Genomic DNA, 23,595 nt, shown 5'->3' on the forward strand with positions numbered 1-23,595 from the left:
GGTTCCACGGACCAGACGTTCCCGCTGCATCACCTCGGACGTGAACGTGCCTCAGAGGCAGCTGCGAGCGCAGCTCAGAGCGTACACCGGCATCACCGCTTCCTGGGAAAAGTCACGATGCCACGCTGGAGATTTCTTCTGCACCTTTATTTTCCGACTAAAGACTCACTCATGGAAACCTGATTGGATCGACAGGAGCAACCATTAATGCAGACCGCCTGCCTCAAAACATCTAATAAGGAAATAAGTCTGACCCGTCCGACTTAAAAACACTAAAAAAAAAACACGCCTTCTCTCTATCACATCTTTTAGCCCCAGAGCTTTAATCCTGTATTAAAATCTGATCTCTTTATAGTCTTTAACCACATTTGGCTTAGTAGTTCTTTCTTTCTGATAACATCTGCTAAGCTAAACCCTCTGTGAGAGCATATACATGTGGCTGCCTCCTTGTGCGTGTTTTGGTTTTCTTTTCATGTAAGAGCAGCGGGATCACAGATCACGTGGCGATCTGCGACAGTAGCTGCGACTCCATGTATGTGACAGAGGAGCATTAAGCCTGTCAGGAGGCTGCCCTGCCGGGTGAGGAACGACCGCAGCTCTGACTGCACTACCTGTAAGAGGCTGCCATAGCGTGGATCCGAAGACACGCGGGGGAAACGTTCCAGCGGTGAGGTGCACAAACAGGGCCAAGTCACCGCGGATAAATATTAATAACAGGATGTGAATGCAAACATTGTGTAAAAGACCGAGGGAACTGCGCAAAATATATTAAGGAAGACCGAATATCTAAATACCAAATTTCGCTGCTCATTTTTCACAATATCAGTTCCAGGCCAGCAGCTGACAAATGCTTTCATTTATCTTGCTTTATCTTCATCCATAAAAAAAAGGGAACACGCACGCAAGATTAAGAAAGAGCTTGTTTTAAAATGAAAATTTATCTCCAAGGTGAAAATTAAATGATCCTGGCAGATAAGTCAGCAAATAAACACGTCAAACAGGAAAGCAGGGACTTGAACTGTGAGCAGTTATCGCCAATTTCACTAAAACACCAAAACAACCCAACAAATGTGCATATTTAATACCAGAAAAAAATTCGTATTTTCAAAATGATGCTTAAACTTGAGGCTTTAGAAAACGTGTTTTGGTTTAGACTTAGTATTTTTGAGGACATACTTAATGACTAATTTACATTTAATTAAAGGGATTCAATTTGATTGAACATTTGGTTTCTAAATCCCGTTCAGTTATAGCCATGTCATTGTCTCACCAATATTAATAGCTGTTTCCTGTTTGTCACCCGTCAGGATCCATATCTTTATATCAGCCTTCATCAGAGTCTCGATGGTCTCGGGCACTTTATCCTGAAGCTTGTCCTCGATCGCTGTGGCCCCGAGCAGCTGCAGGTTCTACGGCAGAAATTAGAAAAAGGCAGTGAGAGGCGATCACAGCCGAAGAAATGTCTTTACAGCGTCATGTGTCAGAGAAACATGCGAGCCAGGACTGTGTCACTCATTCAGTCATGTTTCCCTTCATCAGCTGCTGTTTATCACGCACAAAACCACAACAGGCTTTCAGGAGTATGTGTGTGTGTGTGCGTGTGCGTGCGTGCGTGTGCATCTGCAGACGCCACCTTTCCATGCAGCCAAGGCCATACAATACTCTCTGTGTTTTTTTTCTCTCCAGGAACCCTGGTGGTTCTTTGGTGCTAGCTGCAGGCTTATATCGGGCCAAAACAGGGTCAAGTATTTGACAAGACCCAGGGGTAGAGGGGAGACATGAGCCAGCAGCTCATGAAAAGGCAGGGGAAGCTCTTGAAACTGTGACTTTAGCCGAGCGGCCCCGTACGTCCATCTGCGGGTCCGTCCTCCGAAGCCACACAGCACGCAAAGCTGCGCCTGCGGGGAACAACGTGACTCCATCTGATGAGCCCCATTTGTCTTTTTGATGTGGATTGTTCAATTGTTCGCGTGGTTGTTCTTAAAAGGACCCTTTGCAGATTCTGACAGAGGAACCGCTTGGATCAGGGTTTCAACCCCGAAGCCAGGAAGGCTCCAGCCGCTAACTGCATACTCATAGATTACCAATTCAAAGTTGGCGTTAAGTATTTCAAAAAATATTTTATTTTTCATGTTTCTGTAGTATGTGGTGAATTACCTGCATCTCTATTAACTGAATTGACAATCGAGTTACAACAAGTAGACTGTGCCAAAAGTATAGCTGGTCTTGAAATGATTTATCTTTTAAATAATGAGATATTATCCATAGAAAGTGAAGCAGTTGACTTGATATTGATCATGCAGGTGTCAATATTATCACTATAAGTTATAAATATATATATTTCTTTAAAAAAAAAAAAAAAAAGAAGCTTACTTTAATGTTAAAACATTCAAAATGATAGATTTGACTGTGGCTCCACTCTGCCCCCACGTGGCCGTGTGGTGCCAATGTCTAATTACAGGTTACCCCAAGAGAGTAATGAGCCCAAAACCCTGCACCATCAGAATCAGCCTGTGGCCATTGAGCAATGTACATTACGCTTTCCTGTCCAGGAGCTTTTATGTTTATTTCATGATTGATTGCCTCCATTTGTTTGGAACGTGCCAAGTGTTTGATTTATGACTGTGGTTTCCTGTGTTTGACGAGCACTTCCACATAGACCCACCTCTGAGAAATTAGACCAGCTGGTACAATTCTGAATACATCCCATTAAAAAAATAAAGTATAAAATTTCCCTTTGCTGGTCTAATTACATCCCCCCCCCCCTTGTTTGGTAACACAGGGGACACAGTCTTACATATGCAGATGGCAAATTAAGTTAAAAACTAAAACCTTTCACACTGTGTAAATGCACCAGACAAAGAAGAATGAGCGCTCCTTTGCCAAGTGTGCAACAATTCATAATAAATAGTCAGAACTACTCAGCTAAAGCTTGTGGAACATACTGCAGGTACTCATGGCATCAGGAAGTGACCACACAGACCCACCTTCTCTATCAGTTCATAGCTCTCCTCCAGCTTCAGGGCTCGGTTCTGCAGGGAGGTGGAGGCTCTGTGGTGGATCTCCAGCCACTGCTGATATGACGACTCACTGACGTCGGCCACAGCAAAGCACAGAGTACGCAGTCCTGGAGAGGAATTAAACACCATCACTCATTATTTTTGTCAAAGCCTCCATTGATTCAGTAGATTTATTTCTTCAACTCGTGTCAAACGTTCCTTTTTCTTCCAATTTGATCTACAGACATACATCAATATATCTTAAACAGTCTTTTCTTGGATTCTTATGGACGTGCATCTTGTGCGTGAAAAACAGTGTAATTTTCTCTGTTGACCCAATGTCATTGTCTTCTAAGTTACTGTTCAGTGGCAATGAAATTACGGTAAATCAGGAGTAATACTAGTATCTAGATAATGAAGGTATATCTTCTTCAAACCTTGTGTAATTATAGTGAGATTGTGGAGGACCTTCAGTGTGTTGTGTGTAATTTCAAAACAAATTGATTTGCTGATTCTCACAAGAGGTCAGTATAAATACAGAAATCAGAGCTTCTTTTAAACTCACAGACTGAGATAAATTGTATTCCAGTATCGGGACCTACTGTCCAAACATTGATTCAGTAGATGAAAACTGAAAATAAAATATAATAATGCTTGCACTAGGACGAATCTCATGGTGAGAATTCTCAATAAATCAAATTATATATTCCACACTTCGTCGCCAGGGGGCGATGTTTGCCCACTCACCCTCTGTGGCGAACTGTTCCAGGTGCTTCAGAGTTATTTCTTTGTATCGAGAGCTGTCTGCCAACCGGTCATAGATCACCGTGTCCTGAACGGAGAGAAGCACTACGGTCACTCAAACCCACAAAATAAAGGAGGAAACAGGCTGGACTTGAGTGAACGCTTCAGATTATGAAGATGAGGCTTTAAATCTCCACTCACTGTACACACACCCTGACAAAAATCAAGGCTTAACACAAGGACCTTTCAGTACTCTTGTTCTGTGGCTGTGACAGCGATGAGCTGTCACGTGTTGCCATGGAGAGGGACAGACACTTACAGCTCCTTTGCAGTACAGGCGGATCTTTCCTGATGGGGTGCGCATGATGACAGACATCCTCTTCCTCGAGCTGCAAGAGAGGAAGGTGTGAGCGAGAGTGAGAGGGAGGAGGTGGTATTAAAAAAAAAAAACAGCAGCTGGCTGGCTTCATGTGACAAATTCTAAAATTAGGAACGAAAGACGCGTGGAAGAACACGTCACGCTCCTATTGACGAGTACAAATCTGACAGGAGATGATCCATTTTGAGATTTAAGCAGCAAATATATTAGAAGAAAATGCCTAAAGGTCTGAGCATTAAGCTGATCATTGCATTCAAAAGTTGCACATATGATACTATTGCAGTTTACCTTGTAAATTCCAGGACATGAAGAAGCTCATACTTTTCCTCTGCGTTGGGCTGAACAAATAAATACAAGTTAGAGAAGAACACATCTTCTAAAATCTTAAGAAGCTCCAATAAACCCTGCAACCACATCTACATCAGTCTTAATTGCATTTTAAATGTGTTTTTGTCCTCTGTTGCACAGGCAAAATTCAATTATTCCTTAATGGCAGAGACAGCTGCGTACAAGCCCGAGTGATTAAAGAGATGCTGAAAGCTTCAGAAGGCCAAACAAAGGTTATAAAGGTAATGAAGTATTTGCACAAATGTCTTGGAGACAACATGTTCTCGGCAGAGGAAGAAAAAAGCCTACTTTAAACGGTTCTGGCCTTTCTGAAGGTATAATCGGGTTAGCCAATTAAGGGAACAACAGGAGGTGTGACCCCAGCCTGAGAGAGGAGCCAGCCCAGAATATAATCACGGCCGATGTGATATTTATCATGGTTCTTCCATTACTGACACCCATATGAACACAAAGGCATACATCTTTGTTACGGATGGTATTTTAGATATCAAGGTCTGTTGGAACATCCGAGCAAAAGCATAAAAACAGGAATTAAAGATTTAAATGAGCTTTCTAAGATGTATTTATACTCTAGGTTGGCAGATCAAGTCTGAAGTGATGACTTATTTATTATACATATACATTAAAAGGTACTCATTGCAGACAAGTTCTGGCCTACATATCTCGACTGGACAATGACCAAACAACTGAAATTCTGTCAGAATACAAGTGAAATGTCTTCAAAAAGATTAAAGAGAATTCTAAACATCCTGTTTGGTTAATAACCTACTCTGCCATTTCAGTTTTCCTCAAATAAAAGACAACGTTAATAAAGGATGCTGTGAGATATTCCACAGCTAATAAAATGGTCATAAACTGAATCTTTATGACTTCAAACATTCAAATCTCTTACTGTAAAATGGGCTCAAAAGTAAAAGTACAGATCATGACTATCCTTTACATCTAAGAGTGTTTCAGTTCCAGTCTGGCCAGTCCCTCTTACCAGTTCCACAATGACGCTGTCTGGGGTTCTACCAGAAAACACGAATCCAAGGTTCTGTGCTGCTCTCACCAGAGCTCCTTCATCTAGAAAACAAGCAGAAACCAGGAAATTCACACTCTGCTTTACTGTAATATAGTTTAATTAGTCCTTATTATTCATCTTTGTACATGTTGAAGTGGCACCAGTGACAGAAAATCTGATGCTAAAGCTGAATGTGGATGCTGCAGGGTGGGAAAAAGCTACCCGCTTGTTTTTTTACAGTTCACTCATCTACTCTGTCTTTTCTGAAAGAACCCTCTCCATCTACGCCCGAAGATCCATAAGACCCAGATTGTTTTAGGTCATTCCTCTTTGTGAGGAATAAATGCTCGTTTCTGCGTCCACCCTACGTACGTATGTGGTTTTCAGACCGTCACCATTAAGATGTATAATGTGTTCCAAAATATCAAGCATGTCTGGAAAATGTTAGCGGACAAAATCATTATTTGCTGGAACTTTGATAGATTGCATAACTTGTAAAGGTATATGTGATTTAATGCTTCGACGAGGCATAAATCACCAGTCAAGTTATATTTCGTCATCATCTTGTGTGAAACTGACATGTGGTATTCATTTTAGGAAACAAAATGGGCAGTACGCATTCAATAACTAAAGCTTCATTTTAGCCACATACCAAAATTCTGTACATTAAATTTATATACTAAACCACACTGGATGATGTACGTATTAGTGAAGCGTTCTATATTTGGGAGTATGTTTCAGTGAATTTTACAGTTTGAATGAAGTCTTTGTATTCTTGCTGTATTTGAAGCATAACAAACTGTTAAAAATGTAATCAAGTCAAGGAATAAATAACATTCCTGGAAAAAAAATACTTTCCTAAGACTGTAGGTAGGTATTTATGGTTATGGTGATAAATATTCTCGGGGGAGAGAAAAACAGAAATATCAAAGTGGTGGGCCAGAGGCTGCATTCAGCCTTCTTCCCATCTCTCCCCTGCAACCATGACTGTATAAATGTCATCGTGAAACACTGCTACCTGGAGGCTGTGGTGCCGTCTTCCATTTGCTAAAGAACTGAGGTCAGAAGAGAGATAATTACGTTTCTCATAAGGAATCTAATTGGACACAAGAGGAAAGTTGATGGAGCCTGAATTCACCTGCAGGTGGAACACTCTAAAGTTTAATAGTGAAATTTCTTACAGTGAAAAACAAGTATAACCTTTCCCCACCACCTCCACCACCACGACATGGAGGTTATGAACAGTGCAGACCTCGATAACATATGGGTAAGCATCAGGATCAGCATCCTTAGGAAGAGGTTTGCATACGAACGTTTGATCTACCTGGAGATGCAGCCTGGTAGGTGATCTTTCCATCTGTGCGCTCAGGAACTGCAGTGTGACAGATGGCCATCATGGTCATGAACTCCTGGATGACGCCAGCTGTAGGCTACAGGAAGTAAAAAGGGAAGTTTGACTTCCTTAATAAAACACAGAACAACAAAGTGGAAGCAAAGCATGAAGAACGTCCTTGGGAGTGTTTTTTTTAAAAAGCAATGACAGATGGAGGCTTGTTGAAAGACAAAGAGCACTTAAAGTCGCGGTGGAAATACATCTGCTGGGATAACACAATTATTCCAGTCCTTAAAAGAGGTCTGGACAAGAACAAGTCTGTCCAAACAGCTATAACTCAACATCTTCTGCTCTGTTCAATATTACACGTAAGTCTTACAGAGTCTGAAGCACAACAATGTTAATTTAGACTGACGACAACTGGTGAGTCAGTCAGACAAAGGCTGACATGCACTAATGCATGTAATATACGTCCAATATGCAATACAAACTCAATTTCTCCACTGAAATAAAGCATATATATACCGGTACTCCAGGCATTCACCATTAATGAGGACACATGTATGACTAAGTAGCCAAAGGGGATACATGGGCAGGCATCTGGTAGAGCACTTGTCAAACTAAGGCAGGGCCACCAGTTTTTGGAGTGAGTGAGGCAGAGATATCAGCTTCTGTCATGCCTGAATCACATTAGTTTTATCAGAGGGCAAAGCATCAATACAAATCACCAATTTTAAATTGCACTGTCATGGATGGCAGCACTGGGGGGAACACCTTCTGTATCCTGTCCAAACCAAGACTTAGGCACACAAAATGAAACCTGCCCTTTTTTTCACCATGGCAACCGTTATGAAAGATGGCTGGCAGCGAACAAAGCAAATAAAAATCTGGAGGGTGTATGAAAGGGCTGTGAAAAAACAGAGTCTATCACAGTCCAGGTAGCCGTGACAGCCCTTTCTGCCTCCCTACAGCATACGAAGCATTGACAGGTACCATCGCTCTGTGTGTGTGTGTGTGTGTGTGTGTGTGTGTGTGTGTGTGTGTGTGTGTGTGTGGTAGTAAACAAGACAGAGTCTGCATGGCACAATTAGATGTGACAGCTAATAGCGGGCTACTGGCTATCTCCCACACCGAGTCCTGAAAAAGTAATCTGTGTCACAGCAGCAGTGATGAACACTCATCACTCTGGACGTGGCCAATGTGGAAAAGTTAAATGGCCAGGGGAAAACAAGCCTCCGCACCAACCAGAGGGGAAACGAGGCCCGCACGACGGCTGCTGAAAACCTGCAGGTGGGGAAACACTCAAGAGAACACCACCACCACCACCACCACCCCCGTTAACACTTCATCAGTGCACCTCCTGCTTAAATCCTGAGAGGATGAAGGACTGCTGTTGATGATAAGGATTAGTAATGTTAAATTAAGCAGCGTGCCAATGGCTGCAAGCGTCCGAACTCCTAGAACATACAGGGTCTCTATATTACACCCAGGGCAGAGCGATGAGCTCGTGGCGCAGGTAGCGGCGCAATCTCGCACCCACAGAGACACCATTTTCACCACATCCAGGCGTAAATTAGCCATCGGGTGAACAGGGAAGTTTATTTTTCCTGCTGGTTTGGAGTGATAATTGGCCTACTGGGTAGCTGTGTGGGTTTGTTGTTAAGACTCTTCTCAACATAAGAGGGTGAATGAGCCTGTCTAATATACACACAGAAAGCGATGTGCACGCAAGACATGTGACCAGGGTTGTGCAGTATGATAAGCACAGAAGCAAGTAGCCTTAAACCGCCGTCTTGCTGGGACTTAAACCAGTAGATCCTTTAATATTAACGGCTACTTATGTCTTGGTGACGGGGAGGTCCTGGGACCCATTTAGGCATAAAAGCTGGACAGGTGACAAGGCCATTTCATGAAACATGCACCATCATTGCAAAGAACGAGGAGGGGGGAATAGTAGACAAACAATAGCCATCAACAAAGCTTTACAAGTCCAACTCCATAAATGAATTATGAGCTGGATCATTCTGAGACCTTTTATGAGGGCGGGGTCTCGCAACAGAAGTTGTTCCTGCAGTATAATTAATGTGGTCGCGAGGCTATAAATACGGAACTAAGGCAGATCCTAAACAAACACACTATTTGGAGAGATTCTGCTGTCATAACAAAGCAAACATCACAGTGGGAATACTGCCTTCCCTCGGTGCCACTGCAAGTAATTAGATGTGACACCCTGCCTCTCCCACGCAGTCCTGCTGCCGGGAGACTCACACAACCCACCAATCAATCACCGTTTCGTTATTGCAGGTGGTTTTCGTCTCCTTTCGAGACATTTAGAGATTTTCTAGAAGACCTTTTTTGCCAACGTACTCAGAGGCTGCGCAGCAGTACATCGCATCACTTAAGTCCACTTGAAATGACAAGCTGCCATTACATAATCTCACAAAATCAGATTTTAAAATCTTTCTTCTTCCAAGCAACCCCGCAGATGGGAGGAAAGAAGCACTGGCACTACTTACGTGATTACTTTGGAGGTTTTCCAGTAAGCTCGGGTCATTAAAGCCGGCCTCGTCTGAGGAGTGCGTGCTGTGCCTGGAAAGGAGAAACAGAACTATCAAAATGACAAAAAAAACAAAACCTTAAAAGGAGGATGAGCAATGGGAACATGTCGATTTAAAAGAGCAAACAGTAAATTACATTTATGAACAGTGGATACAACAAAAGGTTTACTACAAACTACAATCTGAAGTTAACATTGTGCAGCCTGCTGGCAGTGGTTCATACATTACCTACTATATCTGCACAATTTGAATATACTGCATACAGCTTGGAAAATAACCTCTGTAGAAAACAAATGTTCAGCAGGAAACTCCAACTATATGGACAGTTCTTTAGAAAAATAATGCCCAGCTTCCTGTTCACGTATGTGACAGATGTTCAGTCTCCTGCACATATCGCGTTTCCATGAGTCAGTTCCTAGGGGATATTCGTCAGCTTCCACAATTACGCAGCACAAGAAAGGCTCACAAATATATAGAAGGCCGGGTGGTTTTCTAAAAGCTCACAGCAACCACATTACTCAGCCACTGATTGTAGACAAACAATAATAAATGACTAGAAATACAATTAGTCCCATGCCCACTCCACTAATGCCTTTGTTGTTGGCAAGATAAGCAAAATAATTCAATCATTGTGAGAGTACTTTAGCTGTAAGAAGAAAAAAAATTAGAAAGCCTCATAGAGGAAAGATATTTTTATTCCTTTGCCACCAGCTGCAGCAGATCGGGGCAGTGATTCTGAATGCAGGTGCAGTCCCTCGCTGGCTGTCCGAATGGGAATCGATTCCCCAATTTGTGATAGAGCACTATAGATCAAGAGGAGAGCAGCCTCGTCTGTGCTGCCCAGCCTTGATAGAAATGTTACTAGAGACTGCCACTAGCACCCATAATTCTGTCTGATGCTGCCAGAGCCACAGGATGTCTCAAAGGCACTGAAAAGTTTCGATTTAGAGTTTAAAAGAGCCAAATTCAATGAAATGGCAGGTGGGTTTTGTGCAATAATTAAATAAATGTCTCACACTTATCTCTCGACCTGTAAACTGAGTGTATCTCTAAAGTAATTGATGTATATAATGCACATACAGAGGGGAAAAAGCAGATAATTCTAAATTAATATTGTCCATAATGGAATGCTCAGCTCCTCATTTTCTTCCATCACATTTGTCGTCAATTTTTATTGACATGAAGCGTTCAGCAGAATCAGAGAGAATAATAACAGAGTTGCTGGCAGGATCCATTTCCTCTGCTGTGCAGTTATATTGTCCCTCTTGATGAAATGTCTGAGGGACGGGGTGGTCGGTGGCGACGTTCACTTATTGATTATCTGCCAGCGCACACAGAGGCCCTGTCACTATGGGAACAAGGGTGCTAGCTGTTCACAGTCAATACCCAGAGCCTGGCAAATCTGTGACGTACCATTGTGTCCTGCTCCAGACCCGTGGGAGGGGGCCGTAATGCGTTTATAACTGACCACTATCAAGAAAGCAGTAAACCTTTAAAGAGTCCGACCCTGGAAATCATTTAACCTTGACCAAAAGAACTGAAAGATCGAGTGATCGGGACATTTTTCAAAACAGAACATCGACTTCACAACTCACGAGGACACAAAATACACTTTCAGACTCCCTTAAAGCAAGAGGTAGCAGCACATTTGCATGATTTTCATCTGATCAAATGGACTCATGCAAAAGAGGCACACCCATGCTGGTGCTGCAGACTGCTCTCAGACCCATCTGCAGTGGAGGCTGTATGAGCGAGTGTGTGTACATGTGAGACAGAACAAGACTCATAATGTATAGCCAAGGCCTCCAGAGTTGATTTGTGATGGGCAAATGTGGAATCCAGCAACCTTATTGATGATTTCCATCAGAATGAAGCGTATTCAGTTATCATCCTCATACGATACAAACACAGCAGCATTCCCTTTGTGCCTTTTCTTTACATCAACATACACACACACGGTCCATCTAGAGCCACAGTCACAACACGTCCCGAGTGGACTGAACAAATCACGATAAAAAGAACATCTACACTCAGGTAATATGTCACAGTTTCCACAAGGCAAGACAGCACCAATACGTAACAGAAGCCACGAGTGCAGGAAAAAGAAAAAGCTATTTCACGCCAGTCGTCTTACCAGTCGTCCTCTCCAAAACTACCCTCTTCAGCCTCAGGGACGTGACTGTTGGGAAAGAAATCAGCTTAATGCAGCACCCAGTTGTTACTGAGTTTTGGGAAGTGTTAGTTTTTCTGTGCAGATTGTGAATGTTTTTAGAAGGACAGTAGCTGAGAGGTTGCAGTAACTGTCCATTAAATGTAAAGAGCAGCTGCTCAGGCTGACGATATCACAAAGGATGAAACCTTTACAGACCACTAACAAACCTTCTATTTTGAACATGACACTGCTATGCTAAGCTGGTCAGAACCGTATCTGCGCTGAAAATTGGCATCAAACTAAATCATTTTGATTCACATCCTTTTCATCATGTTGCTTGGCTTCTAATTAAGCCACAATAAGAACAATCTATGAGTTTACGTGCAATCGGCGAGCACATGCTGCTGCACTGAAATGAAAATAGCATGCACCAGTGTTGCTGCAAAATAGTAATAACCTGTAGGATGATCCAATGAAAATAGCATGTCTCCATGAGAATTCCGCTTCAACCCAGTGGAAGTAATTAATATCTACACCCTGGGGCCTGCCTTTATTAATTACAGCGACATTTCATCTGCGGTGAATACTTGCAGGACGCTGTGTCAGGGGAAATCGTTCGATGCGACAGCGCCGAGTCATTTCACACTGCACATGCACGTGCACACCCAATATTCCATATTAAAATAGGAGATATTTGCTTTCATTTTGATAAGATGTTTTTAATATTCTAAAAATACAACTTCCTGAAGAGCAATCTGAATAGATTCACCCTTTGCTTGTACTGTATCACATGACTACACTGTATGTCTAAAATTTGATGTTGAAGTAGCATCAACTCCCTTCTTGCCTGTACTAAATGGAAAACATAGACTTTTTAATAGATTTCTTCATATCAAGGAACATTCTAAATGCACTGTGGCTGTGAGAGGAATCTTGGGTTGGTGTCATTGATCAAATTTTGAAAGATTCATTTGATTTGTGTGTTCAGCTCCGACCTGTGAGACCCAAAGAGGTCATTGGTATATTCATACTGAAACCAGACAGAAGGTTCCTATATCAACCTACAGTATATCTTGGTAAAGGTAAAGGACACTTCTACGACTATAAACAGGTTGTACTGGGAACCAAAAATAAGAACATATGAAAGGACACTTTATTCTTTCTTTAAAAGAAACTCAGCTATAATTGTTAGCTGTCTGAGGGGGTATCCTTAGCCTTTTAAACTTAAATGATGTACTGGGGATGATGAGGGTGCAGCCAAACTTGAAACTTCCAGTTTAGTAACTCAGGAATCACAGTGTTGGACTGATTATGTGGTAAAAATCAGTGAAGAGAGCGTGTCTCTGCTTCCAAACCTCTGTTGGCATTTTTATTTATAGTTTATGTTAAGAGGAGCAATGATGCAGCTGCTAATAAGACAGCGAGGGAGGAAAGAGAAACGCCAGATGTACTGCGATGCACTTTCACCACTTAACCGTGATGATGCTGTTGGGGGGCAACGGTGGAAGATGTGAGGGAGGCGGTGTAGAAGACGAGAGAATAAGGATCGTACCCATATGCCACACCAGCAACGGTGCACTTCTTAAACTGCATCACATTACAGGTCAGCGTTCCAGTCTTGTCGGAGAAAATGTATTTCACCTGTAAAGGCAGTTGGAAAAAAAATACTTGTTAGTTTTTATAGTTTTATAATTTATTCTGAGGATGAGGTAGACGAAGCATTATTTTGTTCATTTACCTGGCCTAGTTCTTCATTAAGATTGGAGGTCCTGGCCATTGCAGGTGTGTTTGTGGGCTCGTACAGCATATCTGTGTCCTAAAATGAATAACAAGTAAAAGTTGGACTGTTAACGCAAGTTTTCATTATGAGTTAGGTTTAAATACTGGTAAGCAAACTTTTGAACCATGTGGAGCTGAATAATGAGAGTTCCAAGACCTCAATGATATTCATAAAAATCTTGCTGGATTATTTAAAATTTAATGAAAATTGGGCTGAGTGTAACTACAGGCAAAGGACAGGAATGCTTCTTCAGCTGCGATATTTAGTGAGGTTGACCTAGTTTCCCTGATGTAAGAGTCTACCTACACCCATGTTTTATGCAAGCCAGTTTTTTATGTCTTGAACATTTACAATGACCTTTACAAATTTATGCACACAGACATGCATGATACCAGAAAAGGTTTAAGCTTAGAGTCCGTTTGTAAATTCAGAACTATCAACCGGGGATGCAAAAACCTCTAAAAGGACAGCATTTAGCCCTGTGTACTCAGAAGTTCCTGATGGAATCAGCCAGCTCTTTACTAAATATTTCACACATAAGAGTGCAGACCCACTTCATCTACTGGAAGGCATTAAGCAAACGACAGATGCTGGAGTTTAAGATTTTAGGACAGCTGCCAACGGCATTTGAAAATGAGTTTGCTGAGATGAAAGTAAAAGAAGACTGAAAACTGTAAAATCAGGTTGGAAATCAATAGTGGCTTCTTCAGTCTGCAGCACTTTATGTAACACCATTGTTATGCAAAGCATCACCCATTCATTCTCTGCTAACCACCATTTAATCCTAATCAAGTTAGAGTCTGGACGCTGTCCCAGGGACTGGGACAGGGGCTGGACAGTAAGAAACACTGGACGTGTCACCAGTCCATCACAGGACACACAGACCATTCATGCTTATATCCAATGGTAACTCTGGTCTCCTGTCAATCTAACAAGCATATTTTTGGACTGTAGGTGCAGAGAGAAAACCCACATGGACACAGTTAAACATTTTTGTGTTTAACACTGCAGCTATAAGAAATGTAAAAAAAACATAAACAGTCCAGCTTGTGCTCACCCAGTTGATGAAAAAGGCTTGGATGAATTTGATAACCTCCAGGGTGACCAAGAGACTGATGGGGATCAGATTGTTGAACAGAATTATGAAGGTGAGGAAGTTGAGGCCAAAGTTAGCGGCTCCTCCGTCTGTCAGGAGAGGAATTTCAGACAAAGGGAAGCAATACAGGAGGAGACTCATGAGTGCTGGTTCATGTTACTCAACCCAGGTTAAAGGCTAAAAGATATTCCCAGTCGATGACCGACATTACCCCAATGCAGGGGCTGGTGTGGGTTAATGTCGCCCATTATCTGGAATTAACTATTTCTTCTACCCAACCTCATCCTCTTCAAACTGAAATCATGTAGCTTCCCAATTTACTTTCCCAAAAAGTCAAAGTAGCAAATGGGGACTGAGGTGTCTCTAGTAACATTAGAGTCACAGCAGCAGCCTTGGCATCCAGCATGATCCAGGCAATGGATTCCACAAAGCAATAAGCAAAATGATGCTAACCCCCAAAAGCCCCAGACAATAGGAAATGTGTTAGCCCCCCAAGATGAAAACAGGATGAGATTTACCTTTACTCAGCTTGCAGGAGGTGCAAAAGTTACCTTCCTTAACCCAAGCCTTGCTCTTAGCAAAAAGGTTGAGAGGGAAAGCCCTTCTCCAAGAAGAAATGATTGCAAAAAAATGAAACGACTGGATGGCACAACAAAAGTTACAAAATGGGAGCTACAGCTACTGATGCCACAAAACACTTGGGAGGGAGTTGTTTTTCAGAAGTGGGGAGGAAGGCAAATGTTATCAGATGCTCTCAAGACAAGACAGGAGGGAGAACTCTATCCATGGCACATTCTCCACTAAAGAAGTGGAAAAAGAGGAGGTGGATCTTAGTGGTCATTACATTATATCTTTTCATTATATTTCTCATAGTGCTGATACATTATGACATATTCATATAAATATAAAAAACAACCTTCAGCAAATCAAGGTGTGCAAATGCTACCAGCAGTACATCATTTCCATCTTCTTCGATATTTGTTGCTGCACATTAACAGCAAAGTGAATATCATGGAAGACGCTAACCATGTTTCATGATGTGTAAATTGCAAGTTTCAAGGGAATTTCAATTTTCCATCACTTAGCACAGACATCGAAACACCTCATCTGCATCATACTGAAAGTAGAAGTGACATCAGCTATTAACTAATTATGATAGTCAGCAAAAAGTCTGATTCAGTGGTGAAGAAGGAACTTAAAACATTTATTAATACTGCTCGTGAATTTTTTTCACTGGTGTTTAGCATCTTCAATTTGGGGCAGCACTTTGAAGACCAAATATTTGCTCAATTTTCCAAAATATCCTTCTGTGAAAGCACCTGAACCCCTCCTAACGCAGACTCTGCGCCCGCCTGCATCCTGTAATCTCCACCTCCCTCTTTTGTCACCGTTTGAAAAATATGCACTGGAAAGAGTCTCAACAACTCCTTAATGAAGTACAGCCAGTCTCAAAATGGATGCCAGCGTTATGGCTTACACTCCCCTCATCAGCGTGTTATGCAGCCTTTTATACGGGGGTGTTAACACCCTTGTGTGTCTAACAGAATCAGGTGCTGCATCTCGGAGAAAGGAGCAGTGTAAGTCATAAAGCAGGCATGGATTGACCAGGGTAAAACCTGTCCTACAGGGCTATCTGTGAATAGAATAATGGTTGGAGTGTCACATTAATCACTTTGCAGTCCAGAGTCAGAGCTCCATCACAACAAAACAACTGCTACACCAACAGAGGAGCTAAAATAATTATGTGGTTGGTGATGGGAGTCTGATATAAAGCCATTTACTCAAACAGTGCTATATGTAAAGACTAAACTGGTCCTCCCGCCCCCCTTCTTCTCTTCCCTGTCTCTTTGAGAAATCAGCATAAAAAAGGAGGCGGCAGAGGCATTTAGAAAATGTCAGCTCTTGCCCCCTGGGTTGCACCACATGTTGTGCCTGAGCAATAAACACATACACTATATGCCTCCCAGGCAGAGTAGAGAATCATCTGCCTGCCAGTCAAATTAAATGCTGCAATTTATTTCTTATAAGGAAAATAGATGTGAAGCTCAGAAATTGCAAAGTGTTTAACCTGGCACCAAAAAAATGGAGGAAATGTAAGACACCGTTTGCATCAGGCACTGAAAATAAAGACGAAGAGCTGGAGGGGAAAAACCTATTGTTGGATCCCTGGTATGTGCTTGTCCATGGCATGGGCCCGTACAAAGTAGGGCAAACCAAATAGGGGCGAGGATAGGGGACTTCATTTGCTTAGCAAAGGCAGAGCTTCAGTAAGGGGTTAGTGTAAGGGAGGGTCATTCACGGATGGCCAAGGCTTTTAAATGGTTGTTACCTGGAGCTGTTAAAAAAAATGACAACAAAGAAAAACAACAAAATCAAACAGAACATTAGAAAGGAACAAAAAAAGTACAGCAGCGCAGTGATATTCAACCATTTCTGTTTCACTCAAACTCATTCACAGCACATTTAGGCATGACTTCTCTCAGTTAACAGGGAACTCAGCTGTTCCCGCATTGCCACATATTTCACTTGTAACGACAAACGTTGTTTAACTGAGGCGACACAAAACAACAACGACACATACCAGCTTTTAGGAACTTAAAATGACAAAAGAAATAAGCTGATATGAACAAGTGAGAGAAAATATGTGGAATAAGAGGTTCAGCAAGGGCTGTCTGGGCTCTTACAGTTGAGGTCCATGTACCAGGCATCGTCGCCATGCTGGTACTTCCAGATGGTCTGGCCAATGGAGCAGACTAGCGAGATGGCTAGCAAGCAGCCAAACAGCACGAGGATCTGAAAGTTGGTGATTCGCTCAACGTTGGACAGCTTCAGGGGAGGCCGAGTAGAATTCTGGGTAAGAGACAACGCAAGCTTAAGCCATGAAAGTTAAGACGTGGCTCTGTGTGCAACACCTTAAAAGAAACCATTTATTCAAAAGACCATAACCCTATCCAACATGCAGTACCTGCATGAGTTTTGTGTCATGCCCAGTGTAGACCACCACCCCGTGCACCCACTGAGTGTTCCTGAGCTGGGCTCCTCTCAGCAAGATCTGGTCTGGACCAAGTGGTACTGTGCTGCTGGGAGAAATGAAACAACTGATTTTAATAACCAAACCCATAGGGTTTCCAACAAGACCTTATACTCCCTGAACATGTCCTTCAGACCATGAAGTATTCCTATGAGGTTGCAGCTTCATCCTCCCAAATCTCGTGACTATAACTGCCATCAAGTCATAAAACAACCCTAAATTGTATTCTCTTACAATGACAAAGGCTCCAGACAGCCCTTGATTGAATAGAACAAAAACAGGTTGCTCTATTTAGTCTGGAGAAAGCTTAAAATCCCAATAATTAATTGAATTTCTCCTTGCACTCACCTGTGACTGTCCAGACGGATGTTCCCGACGAACTCGTACAGATGGCGGTTTGGACTCTCACACTCCATCCGCCCAGACAGTCGCATCAGGCTGTCGATGTCCTTTATGTCTGCGGTCACTTGGAGACCCTGTATATTTATATTCAGCATCAAGTCCAAGTCTTATTAGGCTTTGTCTTGCTGATATCTTGCTTGATTCACATGAAAGAGTGGAAAACATGTAGTCACCTGTCGGATTTTAAGGTTTGTCTCTCCGTCCAGGTTAGAAGTCTCGATGTAGCACATACCCTGTGGTTCACTGCCATGGAGGGAGAGCATTTAGACAGTGGAACTGCTACGCTGTCGTATAAAAGGGTCTAACTTTTCCCATTTATGATTTAGATTAATCTCATGTTATTTTGATATTATACTGATACCTTAACTCTGAGTTCAAATGTTTCATTATAATTTTTTTTATGGTCAAAATATTTTATAAGTGTTAACTATAACACAATAATTACTTTATTTAAATTATCCATTAAAGCCCAAATAAATCCTTAGTTGCTGCTACCCCACAGTTGGACTGTCTAAAGCTAAAATAAAGGACAGAGAGTAGAAAGAGAAAACACCAGAATACAAGCACCACAACTAGGCATGCTGAGCACAACATACAGCAGACAAAGTGACTTCTGACAGACTCTGGGCACAGGGACAGAGAGTTAGTGCATGCTGGTGCTTAAGATGAGCAGGGAGTGCGGTTAGATACTCTAATGGATGATTTATTCATACCAAAGTGTGGTCCAAACACACGAGGAAGTGGAGAAAATCAAAGAGAGTTTTGGGCACTGAAGAGAGAGATCTGGAATGTGCTGCTATTAGCCATCAAATGAAAGCTCCCTTTCATTGCAAATGAGCAGAAGTCTGCCGTGAGGGCCAGAAAGTTAACTTCCAGTTCTTGAAACGGCTTCAAATCTGCACTTCAAATGTCAGCAGTGTGTTGTGGAAAGCCAGTAAAACCAAGATTCCAAGTTGCAGTTTTACATCTTGGAATGCTGATGCATGCAAACTGCTACATTAAATGAAACGGTAACATCCAGGGAGACGAGCCATGCAAAGGCAACAATATGGAAAATATATTCACACCTCCCAAAAATGTAAAGAAAAGAATCAGCAGCTTCTGAGTTGCAGTGTAAATTATTGGTTTTCAGCTAAACATTAAAATGTTCATATGCAGCATAATATAATAACTGGCTGGTATATTTTAAGAGGAGAATTGAAAGGAAAAGGATGTTCATCGACTGTGGCTGATGTCAAAATAATCACACACTTCTTCTTCCCTCCAGTGTGGGAGTACAATTATTCTAACACCATCTCTCCCACCGCTGTTCTGTTGGTAATGTTGCTGGTTTCCTAACCTGGACGACAGAATGACGAGGTCAGCCGGGAGGTGATCCCCATTTGCAGCTCTGACTACTTCCCCAACAGCCACCTGATTTTACCAACCACACACCGGCAGGGGGGGAGAGAGAGCGCGCGGCAGTAGGTCGCAAGGCGGGGGCGGCAGAGGAGAGGTGAGGAATGAAAAAAGAAGGGGAGGGGGGATGGAGAGGACGAAAAAACAAAGATAAACACAGACAAACGGTGAAGACATAAGGGGAGAGAGACAATTGTTTCAGTTTAAGGGTGATGAGAAGAGCACAATGATCAGTCCTGTATGATCAGAGGGAATGATTGGTCATCTGTTCTCCTGTTCACAAAACCGTTTCTACGCCAGTCGATAAAAATCTATATAGTATAGATATATTTTATATATATATGTATATACTCTTTGAATGATAAATATCATCTCTGATAGCAACCATAACATGTCCAAACAGCTTTTTGAACAGGTGAAGAAGGTAGGCGGGTTTATGTTGACATGGCTCATTAATTCTAATCTAAAAATCAAATCACTACCAACCCACCTACAGAAATGATGGTTGTTACAGTAACCAAACAGCACCAAATATCTATATTATTATTATTATTAGTGTCTTGATCTACTTGTATTTTCAGACTTTTGATACAACACTGCACAACCATCACTTCTTTAGGGAGGGTTGAGAATGACAAGAGAGCAAAAAGAAAGGAGCTAGGGAGAAGTTCCCACAGCCGGGCAGCAGGTTGGACTCCTGTACCTGGATGATAAAATGACAGCATCCGCAGGAACAAAATCACTGCCATTTACTCTAATTACATCGCCAACCTCAACCTGTGAAAATAAAGCGATTACTGCTGTGCACGGCCGACAAAAAGGAGCTTGAAGGAGGGCGAGTTGCACATCTGCTAAGAAAAACAATAAGCAGTGAAATAGTAAATAGTAAAGAAACACTGTTCTCAAGGACTAAATTAAAACAGTATAACACGTTTATAAATGAACTTACATCATTCTGAATGTTTCCCTAAAGGGGGAAACATTAATCTTTGCACTACCTGGAGTTTTATTCCTCAACATCCTCCTCTTTGAGGTTGGTTGCAACCACAAATTGTTTCATTATAAAGGAAGAATGGAAGCTACTCTTTGTCCTCCAGCATTGCCTTCTAATGAGCGTTCACATGGAAACACTGGATTAATTAGTGAGCGGATACTACAGAGGTCAGAGCCAGTACGTGTGCACTGAATATGTGTCAGGTTTCCCTGAAACACAACAGCAGAGACAAATGATTTGGACAGAAAGGTAGAATAAGGTGCCTTCACCGGTAGAACTGGAAGCCTAAGGTGGTACATAGGTAGTACGTACCTTCTCCCAGTGCACAATCTCCCAGGCACCGTTCCTCAATACTGTGGTGAGTGATGAGAGAGAGCAGAAGAGGAAGTCAATGAGAAGAAATTCATCAAAACAGCTTTTGAAATTCATTTTTCAATGCTGGCTGGGGGCTGGATAGTGTGTTCTCTGATAAAAACCTTTAGAATTACTAAAAAACGAGAGATTTCAACACCTTGACATTCTTTCTTGTTGACAACGCTGTCTGCCTTGTGACGTTTCTGCATGAAAAAAGAAAATAATTTCATTATGAAATAATACTGCTGTGTTTAGTCCAACATACATTTATTAGGTCAGCTTTGGGCATCGCTTAAGTCTTCCTGAGGTCTTATAAAACCAGAAATCTAATTAAAATGTCCTTTTACAGCAGCTGAAAGGACGGCAGGCTGGGATGACCCTGGTAACTGGGAAAAATCTGCTAGAAACTCAGTTCGGTGCCAAATTTGACATTCACGTAATAAACTGGCAGGCGTGTTGTTCAACTGCCATCTTTGTAAACATCAGCTTTACATTACACCTGACTGATCTAATATAGGCAGGAAGGTTTCTCAGTGCTTAAAATAAAGAAGAAAATGGAACATCTGTAAGTGCATTAGCACAAACCCCGACTCCATCTGCTGATGAAAAGCTCGAGCTAAGATCAAACGCCTCGGTCCAGCTGTGGATCCTTCACAGGTCTCCTTGATGAAACTAAATTAGGGGGGAATTAAAGCAGTCATCTACAGCAGGCTGCTACTGCAGCCTATTAAAGGCTGAAACTAATCTATATACATTTACTAAAGGGGCCCGATATGCCCTGTATCTGATACATCACAACAGAAATTAACAGTATTGCTTCTCAACATGGTCTAATTGTCTGGTCTGATTAGTCGGCTGTGAATTACACGGATGATTCTAAGGGACAGGTTGTCAACTGGCATCACACTGTGTTGCAGAGTCTTTCTTATAACCACTGCTTGACAATCCAGCGGGTCATTACAATGCACACTTATTCAATTTCAATGAGCTTAGATTGGGGCATTTTAATTTAGTCTAATTCAATTTAAAGTTAAATTCAAAGGAATTTGGCTCAATGTGCTAAACTTTTCAGGAATAAAACAGAAGCTGCGGTTGCTCATAGATAGTGTCGTGCAACCGACGATGAAGTGGACTGCCTCTGGACACGGCAGCTACAGGAGAGACATTCACCCCGTTTCCAGACTTCTCCAATAATCTGCAACCTCATGCAAGTAGAAACGTCTAGACTGCACGTGATGACTCATGCAACAGTGGAGCGTCCGTCTACAGCAGATCCCTCTCTGGCAGCAAGAGTCTAAACCAGCAGATAAACTTTCTGTCAGATTTTCTATTAACAACGAAGAACATAACTGTGCAGAGAGCGAGAAGAGCCTGATTATCAGACCATCGTTCAGGGAGCAGGTCTGTGGTGGTGGGACAAAGATTTGGAACGGCTCTGCAGGTTAACTGTAAGTGCACTAGGTTTTTCATTTTCAAAAAGTGCCTGTGATTTTCCCCTGTTTGAAGTAAATAGGAATGTACTGTTAGTGCAGGGACACGGACGCACTGCAGCCACTTTGATGCGGTCTGATGTGTTTTTCTTGTTTGTTTTGTTATGAGAAATGAGGGATGCAATTTGTCCCGGATGCAAAAGACAGAAATCATGAAAAATAAAGTAGCACTTTCAATCTACAAATTTAGCTTATGACTTGAGTGCTTTTATTTTCAACTTCCCAGTTCTAATAAGACCAACTATGAGTGTGAGAGTTTTTGAGCAGGTGCAAACAGACAGGTACTGAAATAAGGTACTGAAATAAGACTGAATCTCTTATGCAGTTAAACAGCTACAGTCATTTTGACTAGATATTGGCATTCAATTGTGTATTACACATCCCCACAAAAAATAAACACAATTCTTAATGCTTTGTTATATCCTGCACATAGGATACACCCGCACATTAAAGGTCACTCCTTTTTTTTGATAATTTTTACTTTGTTTCCCCCTCCCCTGTCTTCTTCATATACAATGAATCTATTTTAATATCCCTTCTGCATGCCCTCTAAAATATGAATCTGTGCAATCTAGAGTATGTTTGCAAAAACTTTCCTCTGAAAGATCTTTGCTAATCTCATTCATCATCCTCTGCACAACAACTGTCAGATAATTTAATTCATCTGAATCTTCTTCCTGGTTGTGAAGACTGCATCATCCAAGGACTTGAAGTGGGCGAGGAACTTTTTTTTACCAAACCTTTAATTTTCCATGTGTCCTCCTCTGTCGCTCCTCTGTACAGATGGTCATTAATAACAGCTTTATTTAGATGATGTCTGCAACCACAGAACAGTGGAGGACAAGCATGTTGCAGAGGTTACGCATAAATACTGAAGGATCAGGTCTCTGTAGACTTCAAACCGAAATGGAGGGGAAAAAAGATAAAGGTGTAAATCCTCCACGATGTTGCAGGTCTTGATTAACCTACTAATGTTGCAGTGAAGGAAAGGTCAAATTCTAAGATAATATTATTATTTTCTCATGGCTTTTTTACACAATTGCAAGAAAGCGTATCAAAGCTCAGAGAATAATCTGCACAGCATGGTGGAGAAAGACTGTACTGTTGGCGATTCAGTATTAAATTGCAGGAAAGTCAATCTACTCAAAACAAGGAGCCCGATTCTGCCGCAGCAAAGAGCCTGCAACATGGCACAATACGTGCTGGGCGGCGCTTGCCCGTCGTGCATGATTCATGAAGTTCAGGGTCGATGTTGACCCGTTAGGTCGACTTGTGAGGGACAGGGCAGTGCAGGGAACAGACGTGTGTGCAGGTGACCTTCAGCAATAAGGATGAAGTCATCAAGTTATCACCACTCTGTTCCCATGTTATTCACAACAGGCTGAGGGGGGGGGGGGGAATGCTGAGGTGGTCCGTTTGGCATGAGCGAGAGGCTCAGAGTATCTGCCCAGTGGGACCTGCAAGGAGGATCTCATTGCAGGGTCACAGCACGATACTAAAATCTAACATTCTATTGTTTGGATCTGATGGACTC

The 23,595-nt window shown here is 42.0% G+C and overlaps 1 protein-coding gene across 7 annotated transcripts in view; it reads right to left on the reverse strand.

Annotated features, from left to right (window-relative positions):
* The window catches only part of atp8a1 (ATPase phospholipid transporting 8A1), a 68,871-nt gene that overhangs the window by 30,616 nt on the left and 14,660 nt on the right, over nt 1-23,595 (reverse strand). Inside the window, exons 5-23 of one of the 7 annotated variants that reach the window (XM_057042554.1) lie at nt 20,729-20,774; nt 20,530-20,570; nt 19,165-19,238; nt 17,999-18,068; nt 17,772-17,899; nt 17,358-17,469; nt 17,077-17,242; nt 14,354-14,481; nt 13,255-13,332; nt 13,069-13,157; nt 11,499-11,543; nt 9,323-9,395; nt 6,798-6,903; nt 5,453-5,535; nt 4,411-4,460; nt 4,063-4,132; nt 3,747-3,831; nt 2,988-3,127; nt 1,271-1,409 (exon numbers count right to left, since the gene is read on the reverse strand). In XM_057042554.1, the coding sequence (XP_056898534.1) occupies nt 1,271-1,409; nt 2,988-3,127; nt 3,747-3,831; nt 4,063-4,132; nt 4,411-4,460; nt 5,453-5,535; nt 6,798-6,903; nt 9,323-9,395; nt 11,499-11,543; nt 13,069-13,157; nt 13,255-13,332; nt 14,354-14,481; nt 17,077-17,242; nt 17,358-17,469; nt 17,772-17,899; nt 17,999-18,068; nt 19,165-19,238; nt 20,530-20,570; nt 20,729-20,774 (1,723 nt within the window). Of the gene's footprint in view, nt 1-1,270; nt 1,410-2,987; nt 3,128-3,746; nt 3,832-4,062; nt 4,133-4,410; nt 4,461-5,452; nt 5,536-6,797; nt 6,904-9,322; nt 9,396-11,498; nt 11,544-13,068; nt 13,158-13,254; nt 13,333-14,353; nt 14,482-17,076; nt 17,243-17,357; nt 17,473-17,771; nt 17,900-17,998; nt 18,069-19,164; nt 19,239-19,926; nt 20,001-20,529; nt 20,571-20,728; nt 20,775-23,595 lie in introns of all 7 variants that reach the window. The other 6 variants (XM_057042551.1, XM_057042555.1, XM_057042553.1 and 3 more) reach the window with 6 other exon arrangements.

Source organism: Takifugu flavidus, chromosome 9, assembly GCF_003711565.1.
Source record: "Takifugu flavidus isolate HTHZ2018 chromosome 9, ASM371156v2, whole genome shotgun sequence".
NCBI lineage: Eukaryota > Metazoa > Chordata > Actinopteri > Tetraodontiformes > Tetraodontidae > Takifugu > Takifugu flavidus.